The following is a 15,440-nucleotide window of genomic DNA, read 5'->3' as shown; positions in this document are numbered from 1 at the left end:
TGGGAAACAGATCACGGTTTCCTGAAACGAAACAGATCACTGCGAGCAGGCCATTAAAAAGAAGTGGCCTGCACCCAGCGCCCGGTTCCCTTCCATGAAACAGTTGTCTGTTTCCAGTGTTTGACCGACTTCGATTACTGCATGCTAGCAGGCTTCGATTACTTCCAGGAAACATGGCAAATGCAGCGCCTGTCTGAAGGCACAGGCGTTGAACTGCAACTGTATTAGTTTTTATACCGGCCTTGCATTTGGCTGCGACTGTTGCCATCAGATCTTCAGCTGTGACCAACCTAGTTACCAGTAGGAGTTGACTGAGGAATCTAAGCCGTTAGTTTTTTTTTATTTTTTTGTATATAGAAGAAAAATAGTTTGATCGAATCGATAGTTATGACCAAGCTAATTTCTTAATTTGTTGGATGATATCAAAGATGATCATGATCTGAGTCTGACTGGTCGTCGATTAACAAAGGCGGGTTTTACAGTCATTGACTTCTACCCAAGTCAGCTTTCAGGATCATGGGGAGCAGAGAGCAGAAAGTAAACTAGTCCTTTCTCTTGCAAGTATCAGAGTCGACTCCACGAGCACCTTCACCTATTACATATCATATCTTTCAATCTCCTCTGCAACAAATTGCTCAAACACCCACACCAAAAACCATCTGCGTTCATACTAAGAACCATGGGACAGTTTTACAGTCCTTGGGAGGCAACACCAAGACTGTAAAATCAGCCTGATTCAAGCCTTCAAGGCATCAATCCGTACTTTGCTAATTGGCTGTCTTTGCATCCTATAAAAACTTGTGCATCTTCACACCTCTGTTGATTAGAAGACATGCAAAACTTTTACACGTTAAAAAAAACAATACTGTGCCCATTGGTACACTATATGAAACAACGAAATGGGCGAAATGAAGATGATGATCTGAATCTTCTTTTTTTGAACGTAGATGATGGTCTGAATCTGATGCCATGAGCTCTGGCTTCGCGTGAACACATGCCTCGAGATTCAGATCACGCACATAAAAAAGGATTCAGGTTCCAGACGATGAAATAAGCGAGCCCGTTGCAGAGACCCAAGTCTAAAACTGATAAGCAGCATCAGAAGAATGCATGACTAGTGAGGAGTTTTTCCTGCCAAGCATGAAGCATGGGTAGCATGAACATGCATGAGCTGGGTAGGCAGAGTGGCATGATTGCATGAACACACAGTACAAAGAGCAGTATAGTTTGTTAGGCGCGCGCCATTTCGTCTCGCAGGTAGCAAATTCTCCATGAACATGTCAATGGTGTTGAGTCACTGCTGAGCATTCGGTCGCTGCTTGTGCTTGGTAACAAAATGTTCAGTGCAAGAAGCCCATGCATGACGACGATTTTATATAAAATTAAAAAAAAACTTTGAGGCCAAGTCGATATAATAACTCTTAATATTATCGCTCATGTTCATTATCACAAGCCATATATATAATCCGAGCCGATCACAGCAAATTATTTTCGGCCACGACGAAGCACACAAAACTTAGCAAGCCACAACCTAGGAGCTGAGGCATGCATGGACACACGGAACATGTAAAGAAAACTCACGACGCCATGCACGGCGACCTTTTGGTAGCTTCCATCATTGGTTCAGAGAGACACCAGCTCAAGAAGACGACGCGGCCATGCATGGAGGTTGGTCGGACACGCGGGCAAACGAAGGGCCTGACGGTGATGACGACAGCTTAGGCTGCTTGGACCCTGGGGGCGGCCTTGCACACCAGCGGCGTCGCCATCTCCAGCGACATGTTCAGGCGCTCCGACAGGTCGACGCCGCCGGCGGCGGCCGCGGGGGCCCACTCGAACTGGTGCAGCAGCTGGGCGATCCAGAGGTGGGTGGTGGCGAGCGCCAGCATCTTGCCCGGGCAGACGCGGCGGCCGGCGCCGAACGGGGCCAGGCGGAGGTCGCTCCCGAGCACGCTCACGTCCTCCTCCTGGAAGCGCTCGGGGCGGAACGCCTCCGGCTCGGCCCAGATGGCGGGGTCGTGCGCGATGGCCCACATGTTCACCATCGCTGTCGTGCCGGCGGGGACGAGGTGGCCGCCGACGTGCGCGTCGTGGATGGCGAGGCGCGCCCACGAGAGGAGCGGGCCCGGAGGGTGCATGCGCAGCGTCTCCTTCACGATGCACTGGATGTAGGGGAGGTTGGCCACGTCGGCGTCCGTGACGCCGAGGCCGCGCCCCACGACGGCGTCCAGCTCCGCCTGCGCCTTCGCCTGGATGTCAGGGTGTAGCACCATCCTCGCCATGATCCACTCCATCAAGATCGCCACCGTATCGGTGCCTCTGAAGATCATTTCCTGATTAAAACAAAAACAACAGGACAAAACGTGCGTAAATTGAATGCAACCATTTCCATATAACAGAAAAGAAAAAGATTGTAAAGAGCATGAATTTTAGACATACAAATCAGATCTTACCCAAAGAACAGAGATCATGTCGGAATCTGACAGCTTTTCGTCTCCCTCTAGGCCTAGGAGGACGTCGACGAAGTCGCCCATGAACTCGTCGGAGACTCCTCCATTCGCACGCCTCGCCCTGTGCTCCTGGATGATCTTGCCAACGAACACTTCAACCTTCTGGACTAACCTGTTGCACCGGCGCCCCACGCCCTGGAGGTCGAGCCACTTGAGCAATGGCAGGTGGTCGGCCCAGTTGAAAGTCCCCAGGAGATCGTAGCCCTCGGTCACCATCTCCTCCAGCAGGGCGCCCTCTTGGCTGGCCAAGTCGTCGTAGTGCTTGCCGAAGACGGTGGCCATGATGTGGTTGAGCGACGCTGCGTGCAGCACGCGCTTCAGGGAGACCTCGCCGTGGCGGGCCATGGCGGCGGCGACGTCGGAGACCATGGTTGCGCCGATGGAGGCGCGGCGATGCGCGGCACCGGCCACGCATCGAGGGCCGAACAGGTGCGCGGCGGCGAGGCGGCGGAGCCCACGCCAGTGCGCGTCGCCGGACGGGGCGAAGCCCATGGCGCGGTGGAAGAGCAGGTGGCGCGCCGCGTCCTTGACGGGGCGGTCGCCGAACGCCGGGCTGACAAGGATCTCGCGCGCCGTGCCCGGATGGCTCGACACCACGAGCCGCGTGAGGCCGACCGAGAAGGCCATCAATGCCGCGCCGCCGTCGACGGCGCGGGACAGCGCCGCCAGCGCGCGGTGCGCCACGGGGCTGGAGAGCGCGGTGACCACGCCCGGTGGGCCGGATGGCGGGCGGCGGCAGCGGGAGAGCGCCCACGCTGGCCCTCCGGGGGAGAGCCACAGGAGTACGGCAGCCAGGACGAGGGCTGCCACGAGGGGCGGGAGTTGGTTGGTGGTCGGGAGGAGGAGCAGGAGGAGCGAGTCCTCTTGGCCGGCGGTCATGGTGAGCACCATGGTTGCTTGGCTGGGTGTGGGAGATGAGGGGTTTGGAGAGGTTGGTGGAATGGTGAGAGGGAGGGAGCGTTTAAATAGGAGGGAGTCCAGCGATAACTGTCATGGCAAATAATTGCCTGATTTCCGTTTAAATTGCATTGCCAAGGAGGAAAGGAGTGATTTAGGGCCTTGCTTGCAACAATAATGACGCCTTTAAATAAGCGTGTAACCTTTAATGAATGACTTGATTTTAGCTCTTGATGGAACGAAATATGTGGGATCTTTTTCTTGAAAAAAAAACTCTATGCAGATTTGAAACGGGACACAAGCTTCTTCCAGCGCAAACGTGCAATGAGGTCATTGTACATGTTCATTTTAAAAATCCTAGACGGCATGGAATTAAAACCGATGCGAAATGCGTGCGGCAACTGTACGTGCCTAATGTAAGAAGGGTGTGACGGATCTAAAGATTTGGAATAATACATGCAGATATGAAAAAATAACGGCATACAGTAGAACACGGAAAATCCTCCGGGAATATGAACATCATGCACAAGAGATTTTGCTGATGTTACATATTCAAGGTTCATTATTCCTCTTATTAATTAATATATTGCTCTCTTGTATTCACAATAATTTATCTGTTGATTGGCGGATTTGAATAGTTGTTGAAAAACAAAGCCATGCATTATTTCTTGAAGGAAATACTAGTTCGGTCGGTGTGTATTCTTTCCTGCACGCGCCACAGTGCCAGTATCACTTGAGACTGAGGGAGAGTAGTATTTTCGTGGAAAAAAAAATTGGCCTAATAACATGTTTCTATTGTGTCGTCGCAAAGCTGCAGAATAATGCAAACAAATTGTTCAGCGGAGAGCTTAAATACAGATAGATCTTTGAATATTTCCAGGGATCCAAACACGTCAAGCTGGAAATCTAGAAACAATCAATAATAAGCACAGAAATTTCAAGCTGGACGATGTAATTAACGTATCAAATCTTCCAAAAATATCTATTTACCATGCACTGAAACATGTAATAAGAAACCGGGCATTTTAAATCCTACCATTAACAAACACAACAGCAAATGCCAGAATATTAAAAAGAAATCCATGGACGTGTAATGCTCTAGCACCAGCGCAGCCGTAAATCGATGAGCACGCAAAGGCAGCCAGCCGGCCCGTTGCGTTGCACCCCGGCCCCCTGAATTCGGCCTAAATACGAACCGAAACCAATAGCTTTTGCATCGGAACCAAATCGAATCGGTTCCAAAAGGAAATCAGTTTCAGTCCCCTTTCGATTTATGTATGCATGCCACGCAACGCAAGCGATGAACTCATTGCTTCATGCGGCCTTCGTCTTTTTGGTGCGTTCCACCGTAGCTTGGTCCAAGTGCAGGCAACGCGTGAGAGCGGCCTGATCGAAGGCCCGGTCCTCACTTTTTTTGTGTGTGTGTAGTGTAGGGTAGCAGCTAGCTAGAGTGCACACTTCAAGAACTCCCTTTAATTTTGTGCACACTTGTTTGTTTGTTTTCATCGTGAAATTCAAGTTTCCCGTCGTCCGTCCAGAAACTGATACGTTTTCTCTGCAAGCTAGTGCCAAGAAGGTCGATCGATTCGCGCCAACTTACTCTTTCAAATTTGCACGCTTTTTCGCCACGAAAGATAGATGAATAATGATCGGTTAGTTCGCCGAGCTGGCGATCGACTGTTCATGGATGGTGTGGCAAATCTCTGCGAACGAAATTCAGAAACTGCTGCTGCCCTTTGCTACGCGGAGGCGCAAAGCATAGCCAGGCCTTCACGCTACCATCCATGCATGGTGGAGACCAGAGAGATTACTACTGCCTGGCAATACGTTTTGAGAGGATGCGAGATTACTGCGCAATTTACTTAGACAGTTCGTAGAAACGGTTCCGGAAGGAGCAAGACAGCTGCAGGCTGCAGCGACGATGGGTTGGGCTTTTATTTAGTTTCATTCGAAAAGGAAAGGAGAGAAGATGATGGGTTGGGTTCTGGTCTGGTGGTGATAGACGGTTTGTTTAAGCATCTGTGCCCCTGCGCCATGCGGCCGTTCCGATTCCTATCGGTTCGTCAGTTTCTTCACAGCCATCAAGCCAAAATATCTCCTAGCTAGTGCTCTTTTTCAGAGTTCATGGAACCTTTTTTCCGATTTATTATTATTATCTCCGATTTTTGTGGGAGGAATCAGCCTATGCCATCGGCCCATGTTGTTAACGATCGTCTACTAGGCTCCAACATGGGGGCCCAGAACCCGAGGAGTGATGCTGACACCAGGGCCCAAGTACAACGTATCCTCGGTCATGAGAGCGCCGGTTGGATTACTCTAGAAGCTTCTTGGAACGAAGACGGAAGACACACGGCAGCCCGCCAAATGGTACGAAAATGCGGCGACAAAATTCCGATGAGGCCGCCTCTCCGCCTCTCCTACCCGGCCGTGCCCGCTCCGACGTTTATGCCGCCGACGGCGACGGCGCTGCCCGTGCCCTTTGATAGCCCATGCGGCCATGCCAGTGTACCTAGTCAGCTACAACGCTACGCCCCCGGCGTCGAGACCGCCACCACAGGAGACCCCAGGCAATCTCGTTTGGTTTCGCCAGTTGCCCAATTCCCAAAGCCCTTCTTCCCCCCCGCCGCCGGGTGCTCCGGATGGCCGGCAATGGCGTCTTCCTTCAACCCTCCTGTTTACACTGTCACGTGGGCCCGTGCGCGGGAGGAAGCGATTCAAAGCTCTCTGGCTCACATTGTCCGGATCAATCTGGGGTGCACAAACTTTTATAGGACGCAGATTCAAAGTCGTAAACGATGGGAGGAAAATTGATTCTACATTTCTACGTCAGTCCGGCTTGCAAGGACAAAAGCAACACCAAGTCTGTACCTGGCATTGTGGCAACCGCTTCCAAGCTGAATTACTTGATATTTGTTTGTATGTAGCTATATAAGACAAAAAAAATATTTCTTCACTTTCATTTTCATCCTTTTTGGCTGTTGCAGAGTTACACATGCTGCAGTGGTCAAGGCCCTAACAGAAATGTGAAATTTCACATAAGCTGAAGCATCACAGAAATCTCGTGAAATTTCACCTTTCCAAACTTGTTCTAAACGGGATTCAGTAGTGATAGTTGCCCCCAAGATGTCAGCCGACAATGGAAGGATGCCATGCATCGTCAGAAATGACGGTGAGAGATTCTAGAGCCCTGCTATGCTGCCGCACCTCTGACAACATCCTCTGTAACGATTTCACAAACCTTTTACCATCCTCAGCATGTACAGCAGCCATGCAGGCTCAACGGCCGGCAAAACCTGAAGCTACGAAAACGTCATCTCACGACGCCTGGACCGGAGGCATGGTGGCTATCTCGACCAGTGTCTTGTGCAGCGCCTGTGGCTTGGAGAAGAAAGGCGCGTGGTCTGCCCCCTTCAGACGCAGCACCTTCTCCGGCGGGTTGGTGCCACACATGCTCTGCTGGAGAGGCAGGGGAATGGCGTTGTCCTCCGTGGTCTCCACGTAGAACCGCCGCACCGAGCCGTAGTTCTCAGCGGTTAGCACGAGCTTCTCCAGCACAGGGGCGAAGGGGATGGGCCTCATGGACACCGAGGCCAGCGACACATCCTTCACGAGCACAGGGTAGGGGGTGTAAAGAACTTCAGAATTCAGAACCAGGATTCAGTTATGTGATTGGAGATTATTGTCCGTGACAGCAACATAGTACTCCTACCTTGGAAGGGCTCTGGTTGAATAACAAGTCTCTCAGCAGTGCCTTGTCGATGTTGATGGCGGTTGGAGGCCGGTCCTTGCCGTTGGAGTAGACGAATTCCTGCGCCTTTTGGAGAGTGCCATTTGTGTCCATCTGGAGTGGAAGAACAGGATCACTGGATCAGCACATAATCATAGAAAGACAATGCAATTTGGATGCGAGACAAGGCAGCATTCAGTGTTCTTGTCTGTTTGATTTTGTTTATGTTATCATTCAACAAAATTAATGCTGTGGCTGGAAATCAACCTGCTGTTGGAACATGTCAAGGGCACTGTGTCCATTTGTCAGCATTGCTGCACAGAGGAAAACGGCCTTGGCAATTTTGGACGGGAACATCTCCATTGCGTAGGATATACATGCACCACCAAAATCATGTCCAACCAAAATCACCTGCATAATGGTAGAGGATCGAATTTTTATATTTCTGGTAAAAGAGGAAGAGGTTATGTGCAAAAAAAGAAAGCAGGGATCTTCATATAAATCCGAACAATACAGTATAAAAATCTACTGAAAAGTTCCTATGATGCTTTGAAATATCAATATTGGCACTGCTAAGAACTTTTCTCAAAATTCTGGTGAAATATTAAGATGATTTTGGAGCACACACAAAATATTCCTGGAAATTATTTTAAGGAAATATAGATCAACTTGAGTAGCTCTCAACTATCTTACGTCATTTGTGCGTACATAATAATAAGGTCATTCTCAAGCATCAAATCATAACTAAAGTAAGGTGGTGCTTAGGCTTTCCATCATAATCTGGGACCGGTTCATTCTGTGATTTGAAAATTTGTTAACATGATTCCTGTTATGATTGTGATCTTTACAAAAAAATAGGTCTACAGAATTTAGCATACACATATTTAATCCCGCAGAACACTCAGGCATATTGTAACTTATTAATGATTTCTCCTAGTTCAGTATTTCTACATTGGGTTATTAACTACTAGTTCAAACCTCACCCAGAAGAGTAAAGTATCACCCAAGTTCATTAGACACTTATAGTAACAATTACTCAACTAGCTCACAATTTTCATGTTGCTGCAATATCTATTCTTACCTAACATTCGCGAATTGAAAGAAGACAGCATTGGAGCCTACAAGGTGCTACAGTGCCCTGGACTAAAATCAATGTGCTTGCATAAGCTTTTGCAGGAACAAGTACTAGTTTGCAACTACATAGCTCTCAGCTTACAATAAATTAGCTAATAGCATCCCAATTTTCATATTATAAAATCTAAGCAGTAGACCATCCCAGCAATTAAGTTACAGACAACAATTTTTCTTTGCCTAGAGATTGTTATGGACTACACTCAGGCGAGCCTTTTTTATATTACTACATTGGAAAGTCCCTACAGGCAAGCAACTCCTTAGATGCAAATAACACTAAAAATATAAAGCATGAAAGGGGCTAAATTACCAAACATCATGCACAGCACGACATCAATCATTTTTTTAGGCTACTGCATCATCCCAAATAGAATTTAAGTTTCTAAATATTCAAAGCATCTATAATTGATATACGGAAAGAGGGTTAACCTTTTCAGCAACACCTAAGCCTTTAAGGTAAGATGTAAGTGGTTCAGAATACTCTGAAAGACTGCTAATCTTGTTTGTGTCATAAGAGTGAATCCCTGAGCCTGTTAAGTCGATGGCATTAACTTTGAACCCACTATCTTCAAGAAGTGATATAGTCTTGTACCAACACCAAGCACCAAAGCCACCGCCATGAACGAGAACAATGATGTTGGTTTCCAAATACTTAGTATTCAAATCCTGTTTGAGAAATGAAGCATAAGTCAAAAATTATGGCCATATAAACAGCAGGAATATAAGAATAGTCAAACACTAGTATTCAAGTGGGGAGGAAACTAGAAAAAATATCTGAGGTCCTGATGGATATGCGTACAATTTATTCGTGTAGTCACAAATGTGGAAATGATCGTTTGCCGATAAGGAATAAAAGACAGAAACGCCATCTACAAATACCATGCTGATTCTCTTCAACCTTTCACTTATAGCATACCAGCTTATGCGTTTGGCAACTGACAAATGACTTTGACAATGTCAAACGAAAACCTCCCAAGCTCAATCATCCTGGGCTTCCTTCCTGGCCGGTATCCTCTTACTAGTCAACACCACTATTTAGTAGTCAGAAAATGCCGGTATATAAGTCAATAGGATTAGTAGCCACACCGGCTGCCCCTCCCGTCATGATCAGGGATCCTGGGCAAACCTGGCAACAGCATATCCCCACAACACATGTGTCAATACTGAAGCAATTTGAAGAAAACAATATCAAGATCCCCAACCATTACACAAAGTTGAGATCCTCTCAGGTCCTCCCTTGTCCTTTCTCCAGAGTAAGGAACACACATGCCAATATGATCGCACAAGAACCAGAACCAACAAGCAATAAGTTTTAACAGATCCTATGCATGACGAGCTTCTGAACAAGACCCAATGTATATGACCAACTACTATGCGCCAACAACCGAAGTTTCCTACGTTACTCTAATCTCTTACCAAATCAGTGCTCGGTCGTGGTCAAATGCCCACTTGTTCACACTTCTCAAGAGGGTTCATCAACCCCAAACGATAAAGTCAGGTCTTAATCTATGTTGAAAATCAGGAACGCATGCCACCGTTGAACAGGATACTATCAACAGATGCAAACATGTGGAGAACCACATGTGCATTGCACCAGCCCGGATTCGTAGTCTTTCCAGTTTCAACAACCTTGTTTGCTCGCCTCTGGCATGGGAAACACATTGCCCGGTCCCACTAGGCAGTGTCACATATCGCGCAATGTAATCGTCCACCGGTTGATGCATGAGGCAATGGCAAGAAACAAATCAGAGGAATTCGTCCACAGAGCAGCATCGAATTATACTACTGCAAATTGGCCAGGATGTCTATACACCGAATCAGACGAGCGACAAGGATCGCCAGAGATCATCACACCTTCCACGACTGAGCCAAACGAATCGAGCAAACCATGAAACGGATCTAAATTTCACCGAAAGAAAAGGAGAGAAAAAACACAAGAACGAGAGAACCGAGAATTGAAAATTGGAAGTGGGGAAAAAACAAAGCCGCCACGTTTCTTACACGCAACGCAAAGGCAACCAAGTCCTGTGAAGACCCGAAGGAAAAACGGGTCGAAGTCAATCGAAAACAGCGCCAGAATTCAACGTTCAGCGCACGCGGCGGCACGGAGACCAACCAGACCAAGCAATGGGGCGTCGGGTGCCGAGAGGCGCACGCGTGGGAGGGAGAGAATGAGAAAGCAGGTCCTCACCTTGGCGAGCAGCTGCTGCGGCTGGAGCTCGGGGTCGGCGAGCGACCTCGGGCGCGTGCTGCAGCTCCGGGGCAGAGGCGGGCCCTGGCCCTGCCGCTTGGCCGCGCAGCGAACCGACGCGGACCGCTCGAACGCCCCCACGGCACCGCGCTGCCCCAGCACGAGCGCCGCGGCGGCGGCCAACGCCTCCTCGTCGATGGCCATGGTGGCCTTGGCGGAGTCCCTCCCGCCGCCACGGCCGCGGGAGGAGGTGGAGGAGCGCCGCTTCGCCTGCGGCGGCGGGGACGCCGACGGGCAAGGATCGGAGAGGCAGGAGACCAGCGAGCCCATCGGGCCGATGCAGGGGAGGTAGAGGTAGAATCCCAAAAATCCCTGCTTTGGCTTCTCCGATTCAGGAGGCTGGCTTTGGCGGAGGCCGAGGAGGGAGGGGAACGAAGCAGCAGGGGCGGCAGGCAGGCAGACAGGCAGCGGAGCAGCGGGCGCGGCAATGGCAGGAAAAAGGATACGAAAAATTTATACTTGTTCTGGTACCGCCGTTTTTGCACATAAGGGCTCCTAGTTCAGGGAATTTTTGTTCCAGTCTAGTCTTGACTAGTACTAAGGGTCAGAGATCATTAGCAGATAGCTAGAGCTGACAATGTCGTAAAACTGAGTCCACAAAGATTCTTTAGGGTGCTGGATAACATCGTGTTCAATGTGTCAAAAAAATTATCAGACACCATTTTTGACATTTGGTACCACAGACAGAATTGACACGACGTCGACATGCAATTCTTGACAGGTAAAGCAGAACTGTTGAAGCAAAATTTTCTGGTGCGCTTCCAGCTGCCACTGTAAGCTGGTAGTACTAGTACGTGACTCGGACGTGAAGCACGTTCCAGTTCCACCCAAACAGTTTCTGCTTCGACAACTACTGAGGTTTACGTGGCTAAAGAAGACAGAAAAAAGCTTCCTGAACTCCCTCACTGGCGTCAAAATGTAGCATGTTTGGTTAACAACGCCACTCAAAAGTACCAAAGACACAGACACAGTCACACCCATTTTTCTTGGCTCCAAAGTTCAGTTGTCTGAACAAACGTTGGCATCCCGATACGGACAGGGCCAGGGCCAGGCTCTACCATGGCCACTGCATTCTTTCTGCGGTTGATGGTGGCAACTCTAAGACTCAAGAGCCTTGTGAGCTCCGAGTGAACGCGTAACGACTAACGAACGCTGCACGGTGCAGATCCGTGCTGGCGCACGCGGGTAGGCCGTACCGCTGCACTGTCCTCCTTGCTGCCAATGAAGTCGCGACCGGAGCACAGTGGCATTCTTGCCGGCGAATAAAGGAAGCAGAGATTGGCGCGTCCTCCTGGCAGGCCAGATCCAAATTCACGCAGCCCCAGCCTCTGGTCACAAGCAACAACCGTGGATAGACCGGCGGCCCCGACGACGGCGTCTCGCCGTGCGCCAAGAGGCGGCGGGCGAGCAGGCTGGACCCACGTCCACGACGGCGCGCCGGCGCCGTGCCCACGGCTCATCTGCCGAAGGCAACAAGGTGCTGGATTGACTGACTGACTCAGCTGAATGCAGAATCTTGACCTGGCCTAGTCCTAATGCCTGTTTGTGAAAAGAACAGAGGCGCGGTCGGCCGCGGCCAGCCCGGGCTCACAGATGCGCCAGATGGCTCGGGCGACGCACACGACGACACGCGAGTCATGGCGATGGTTCTCTGTCAGAGTCGGGAAACGGTTAGTTTAGCCAGCCGGTTGTTGAGTCGAATTGAAGGCCGACCGAGCTGCTGCTCATACACCAGAGTCAAACAAAACCCATGCCGAGCTATCTGTATTTGAAAAAACGAACGTGCTTGATTTTGTTTGACCGGGCTGATCCACAACAGGCATGCGTGCACCAACATGGCTCGTGCCTGATTGAACTTATACAAATTCAGGAATGGGAAGCATCTGTAAACAAACGATTGGGACTTATCCATCTTTTTTTGTTGAGTCGTGGCAATATGGTTCACGGCACACCTTGTTTTAGCAACCTTTTAAAAATGGTATGTAACCTATACTCACTCCGTTTCAAATTGTACTCACTCCGTTTCAAATTGTAGATTGTTTTAGCAGATACATAGCTTTTTCTATGCACATAGATAAATATTATATCCAAATGTATAGCAAAAATTATATATGCATCTAAATTTGCCAAAACAAACTCCAATTCGGAACGGAATTTGCCAAAATGAACTCCAATTTGGAACGGAGGGAGTACATTTTATCAGCAATTTTCAATGCCACGACACGGTCATCAACAGCACTAATATAAAAAAATTATGTAAAAGAAGAAACAAGCTGAGCAGAATCTTGTTGTGTATAAGCATCGAACGTCGACCTAGACGAAAAATGAGAAGAAGCACGATTAGCACGTCTCGGTGCTAAAGAAATCTTTTTTTTAGAAGTAATCTTCTTCTTTATGACCGGTGAACACCTACGCCTGGGCCCCGGGATGCGGTGGGTGTCCTGCGCCATTGTCCTTGTGACCATTCAATACTCCGTCCATGGGATGCACGGCGATACGGCTCACGCGGCCACCGGTGGTTGCGATCCTGATCGCACCAGGGATCAGATAAAACCGGCGCAAAAGTTTCCATCCGGGGCTCCACAAACTTGCACGCACTTTGCGAAAATTTTGTAGGTTTTGAGGTCATCGCATCTTGTTGTCAATGCCGTTGGCCGTGCCGCGCACCAACCGCGCGGAAGAATGGAAGCGCAGGGCACTGAGGATTCAGAGCATAAAATCTTCTCCGGAGCAGTGCCCGTCGATTTTTGGATCAACCACTGTGGAAAAACAGGGATGGTGCATTAGTTTGATGCGCTTGGAATCTTGAATTCAAAACAAAAGGATTTGATTATGTTCAGATGCTAGTTTTGTGAATTCAATTACGCCACCCAATGTGTGAAGTGGTTTCATGTCATCGTCACAGCTTTCCTTCTCTCGACATGCCTTCCCCACCCCCCCCCCCCCCTCCCCCCGAACCAACTCTGTGGGCATGCTTTTGGAAGATGAAAAACTTCAACCATATGCAGAGATTTTTACCCTTTTCTGATGAGCATAGAGAAAAGGTTAGGTGGGGTAGCACCAAATTGCATTGTTGGATTCTTCCAGCCAAAAAAGAAGACTGTTGTAATAAAAAAAGAAGAAGACTGTTGGCCTGCTAATTAGAAGTGCTGAACATGATTAGTTCGCACGTAGATGACACGATGGTCGGTTTTTAAGGACATTTTATATATTTTTAGATGCGAACATGGGGTAAGGATACTATGCTTTCGAAACTGCATGATAGCAGTGCAGACCTAATTGGGTGGTCCAAAGCATTAAGCAAGTATACATGTGACTGGCACCTATCAGCAAAGCTCCGGCCGAGAACACCAAGAATGTTGCAACTTATATTATTAAAGCATCAAGAATTCCTCAATACTGTAAAACTAGCTGTTCCAATCGGACTGACTCCCGCTGTTTTAAAATATACGACGTTTTTGGACAAAAAACAAGTTAAGTAGTTTTGAAAATAAACTAAACGTCATATATTTAAAGAAAAAAATACTTACAAAATTCTTCACGGTTTAATGTGCTAAAATCACCATATGTTCCAAAACATTTCTTACAAAAACTCTCTCTTCTGAAAGTGAGGACTAACTATACGCTCTACACGGTAATAGAAGTTGAGGGGTGGGGAATCCAATTTTGCTTTTAGCCCAACCAACCACAGCTACCAACTTAAACATTTTCTCTTTCTTCAGTCAACTTTTGTTGACACGCATTGCACAGTAATGGAAAGATCAAAGATGGATTTCATCTGACTTTGATACCGATCAATTCTCTGCTCTGATCTCTCTAACAGCTTGCTGCTCGGTGCTCATCACTCACATGTTCCCCACCAAAAGCTCCACTGGAAGTTTCTTCAGGGCCATCCCTTTTGGGACAGGGGAAAAGCCCCCAGATCAGGCTGATGAGGAGCATCATTGTTCACTTCCCATGGCATCAGGGCCACCCACAAATATCATGGATCACATGAGACTCCACGTACGGCTACATCTTTCTCTGTCCTTTTTTAGCTTCATCACAAAAGAAGCCGGGATACGGCGCTCATGCCTAATCATAAGAGAACATCGTCTGAACACCGTGAGGGTGCTGCGTGCGAGCCATCATTTCCTCATGAGCTTCTGGAGTGTGGGCTAAGGCTCGAAGAGATTCTGCCTCAAGCTGCCCTGCAAGAACATATCTTATTGCCATGGCCTCATGGGTGTGCTGATCCTGCATGTCAGCTTGGGGGGTAGCAGATAAAAGTTCAAGTAAGATTATTGGATCTTGGAAGCTCATCAACTGTCTGAAGAATTCCTAGTCTTAGCCGCCCTAGACAGAACTATTCCCAATGGAGGCCAATGGTGCTACATGTGTTCAGACTTCAGAGTTTAAGCATGGGGGTCTGAAACTGACTGAAAGCACTAGCTGATTGAGTAATGCACATAAAGAACTAATAAAGAAGAACGTTAAGATATGCTAGTTATACTTAAAGCACAAAAGCACTGAGGACCAGCCGGGACCATCAGGGTTAGCATCAACTGAATCCGAAGCTGTAGCGCACCTGCGAACTATCGTTCTTCAGTGCACATAGGCATCGATCTGTCTCTCCAAACTGAAAGCAACTGATTGAGGATCATGTGGTTGTTGAACTGGTAATCTGCTGCAGAGCCCAATTGGCCTCGCATTCAGTGAAGACTAAAGAGCAGGATAGATCAGGTTAAAGAAAACCTAGATGTGCATCTACTTCACATGCATGATCGATCCCAGCAAGCTCATAAGTACATACAGGCTCAAGGTCCCCAGCCACCTGAATCAGCAGTTTGGGGTCCAGGAGTAATGCGTGTGTGCAACGCTTGTATGAGCTGCGCGCGTGCGTACGTGCGTGTGCAACTTTGCATGTGCACAGAAAGGCACCGAT

General features: G+C 48.5%; 2 protein-coding genes across 2 annotated transcripts; both read right to left on the bottom strand.

Moving 5' to 3' along the window:
- Positions 1-1,443: 1,443 nt before the first annotated feature.
- Positions 1,444-3,401, bottom strand: LOC112883563 (cytochrome P450 78A5-like). The gene is made up of 2 exons (XM_025948876.1): positions 2,454-3,401; positions 1,444-2,333 (listed from the first exon to the last, which is right to left on the bottom strand). Exons 1-2 carry the CDS (start codon positions 3,399-3,401, stop codon positions 1,719-1,721), a joined length of 1,563 nt encoding a protein of 520 aa, XP_025804661.1. The 3' UTR covers positions 1,444-1,718.
- A 2,935-nt stretch (positions 3,402-6,336) lies between these two features.
- On the bottom strand, positions 6,337-10,956 carry LOC112883564 (putative methylesterase 11, chloroplastic). Its single transcript, XM_025948877.1, has 5 exons — positions 10,457-10,956; positions 8,695-8,931; positions 7,402-7,545; positions 7,117-7,248; positions 6,337-7,010 (listed from the first exon to the last, which is right to left on the bottom strand). The coding sequence occupies exons 1-5, from the start codon at positions 10,784-10,786 to the stop codon at positions 6,723-6,725; spliced, it is 1,131 nt and encodes a 376-aa protein (XP_025804662.1). The 5' UTR covers positions 10,787-10,956; the 3' UTR covers positions 6,337-6,722.
- Positions 10,957-15,440: the final 4,484 nt, after the last annotated feature.

The sequence above is a fragment of the Panicum hallii genome, chromosome 2 (assembly GCF_002211085.1).
Source record: "Panicum hallii strain FIL2 chromosome 2, PHallii_v3.1, whole genome shotgun sequence".
NCBI lineage: Eukaryota > Viridiplantae > Streptophyta > Magnoliopsida > Poales > Poaceae > Panicum > Panicum hallii.
Note: the sequence above shows the minus strand (reverse complement) of the source record. Positions and strands in the feature narration are given on the sequence as shown.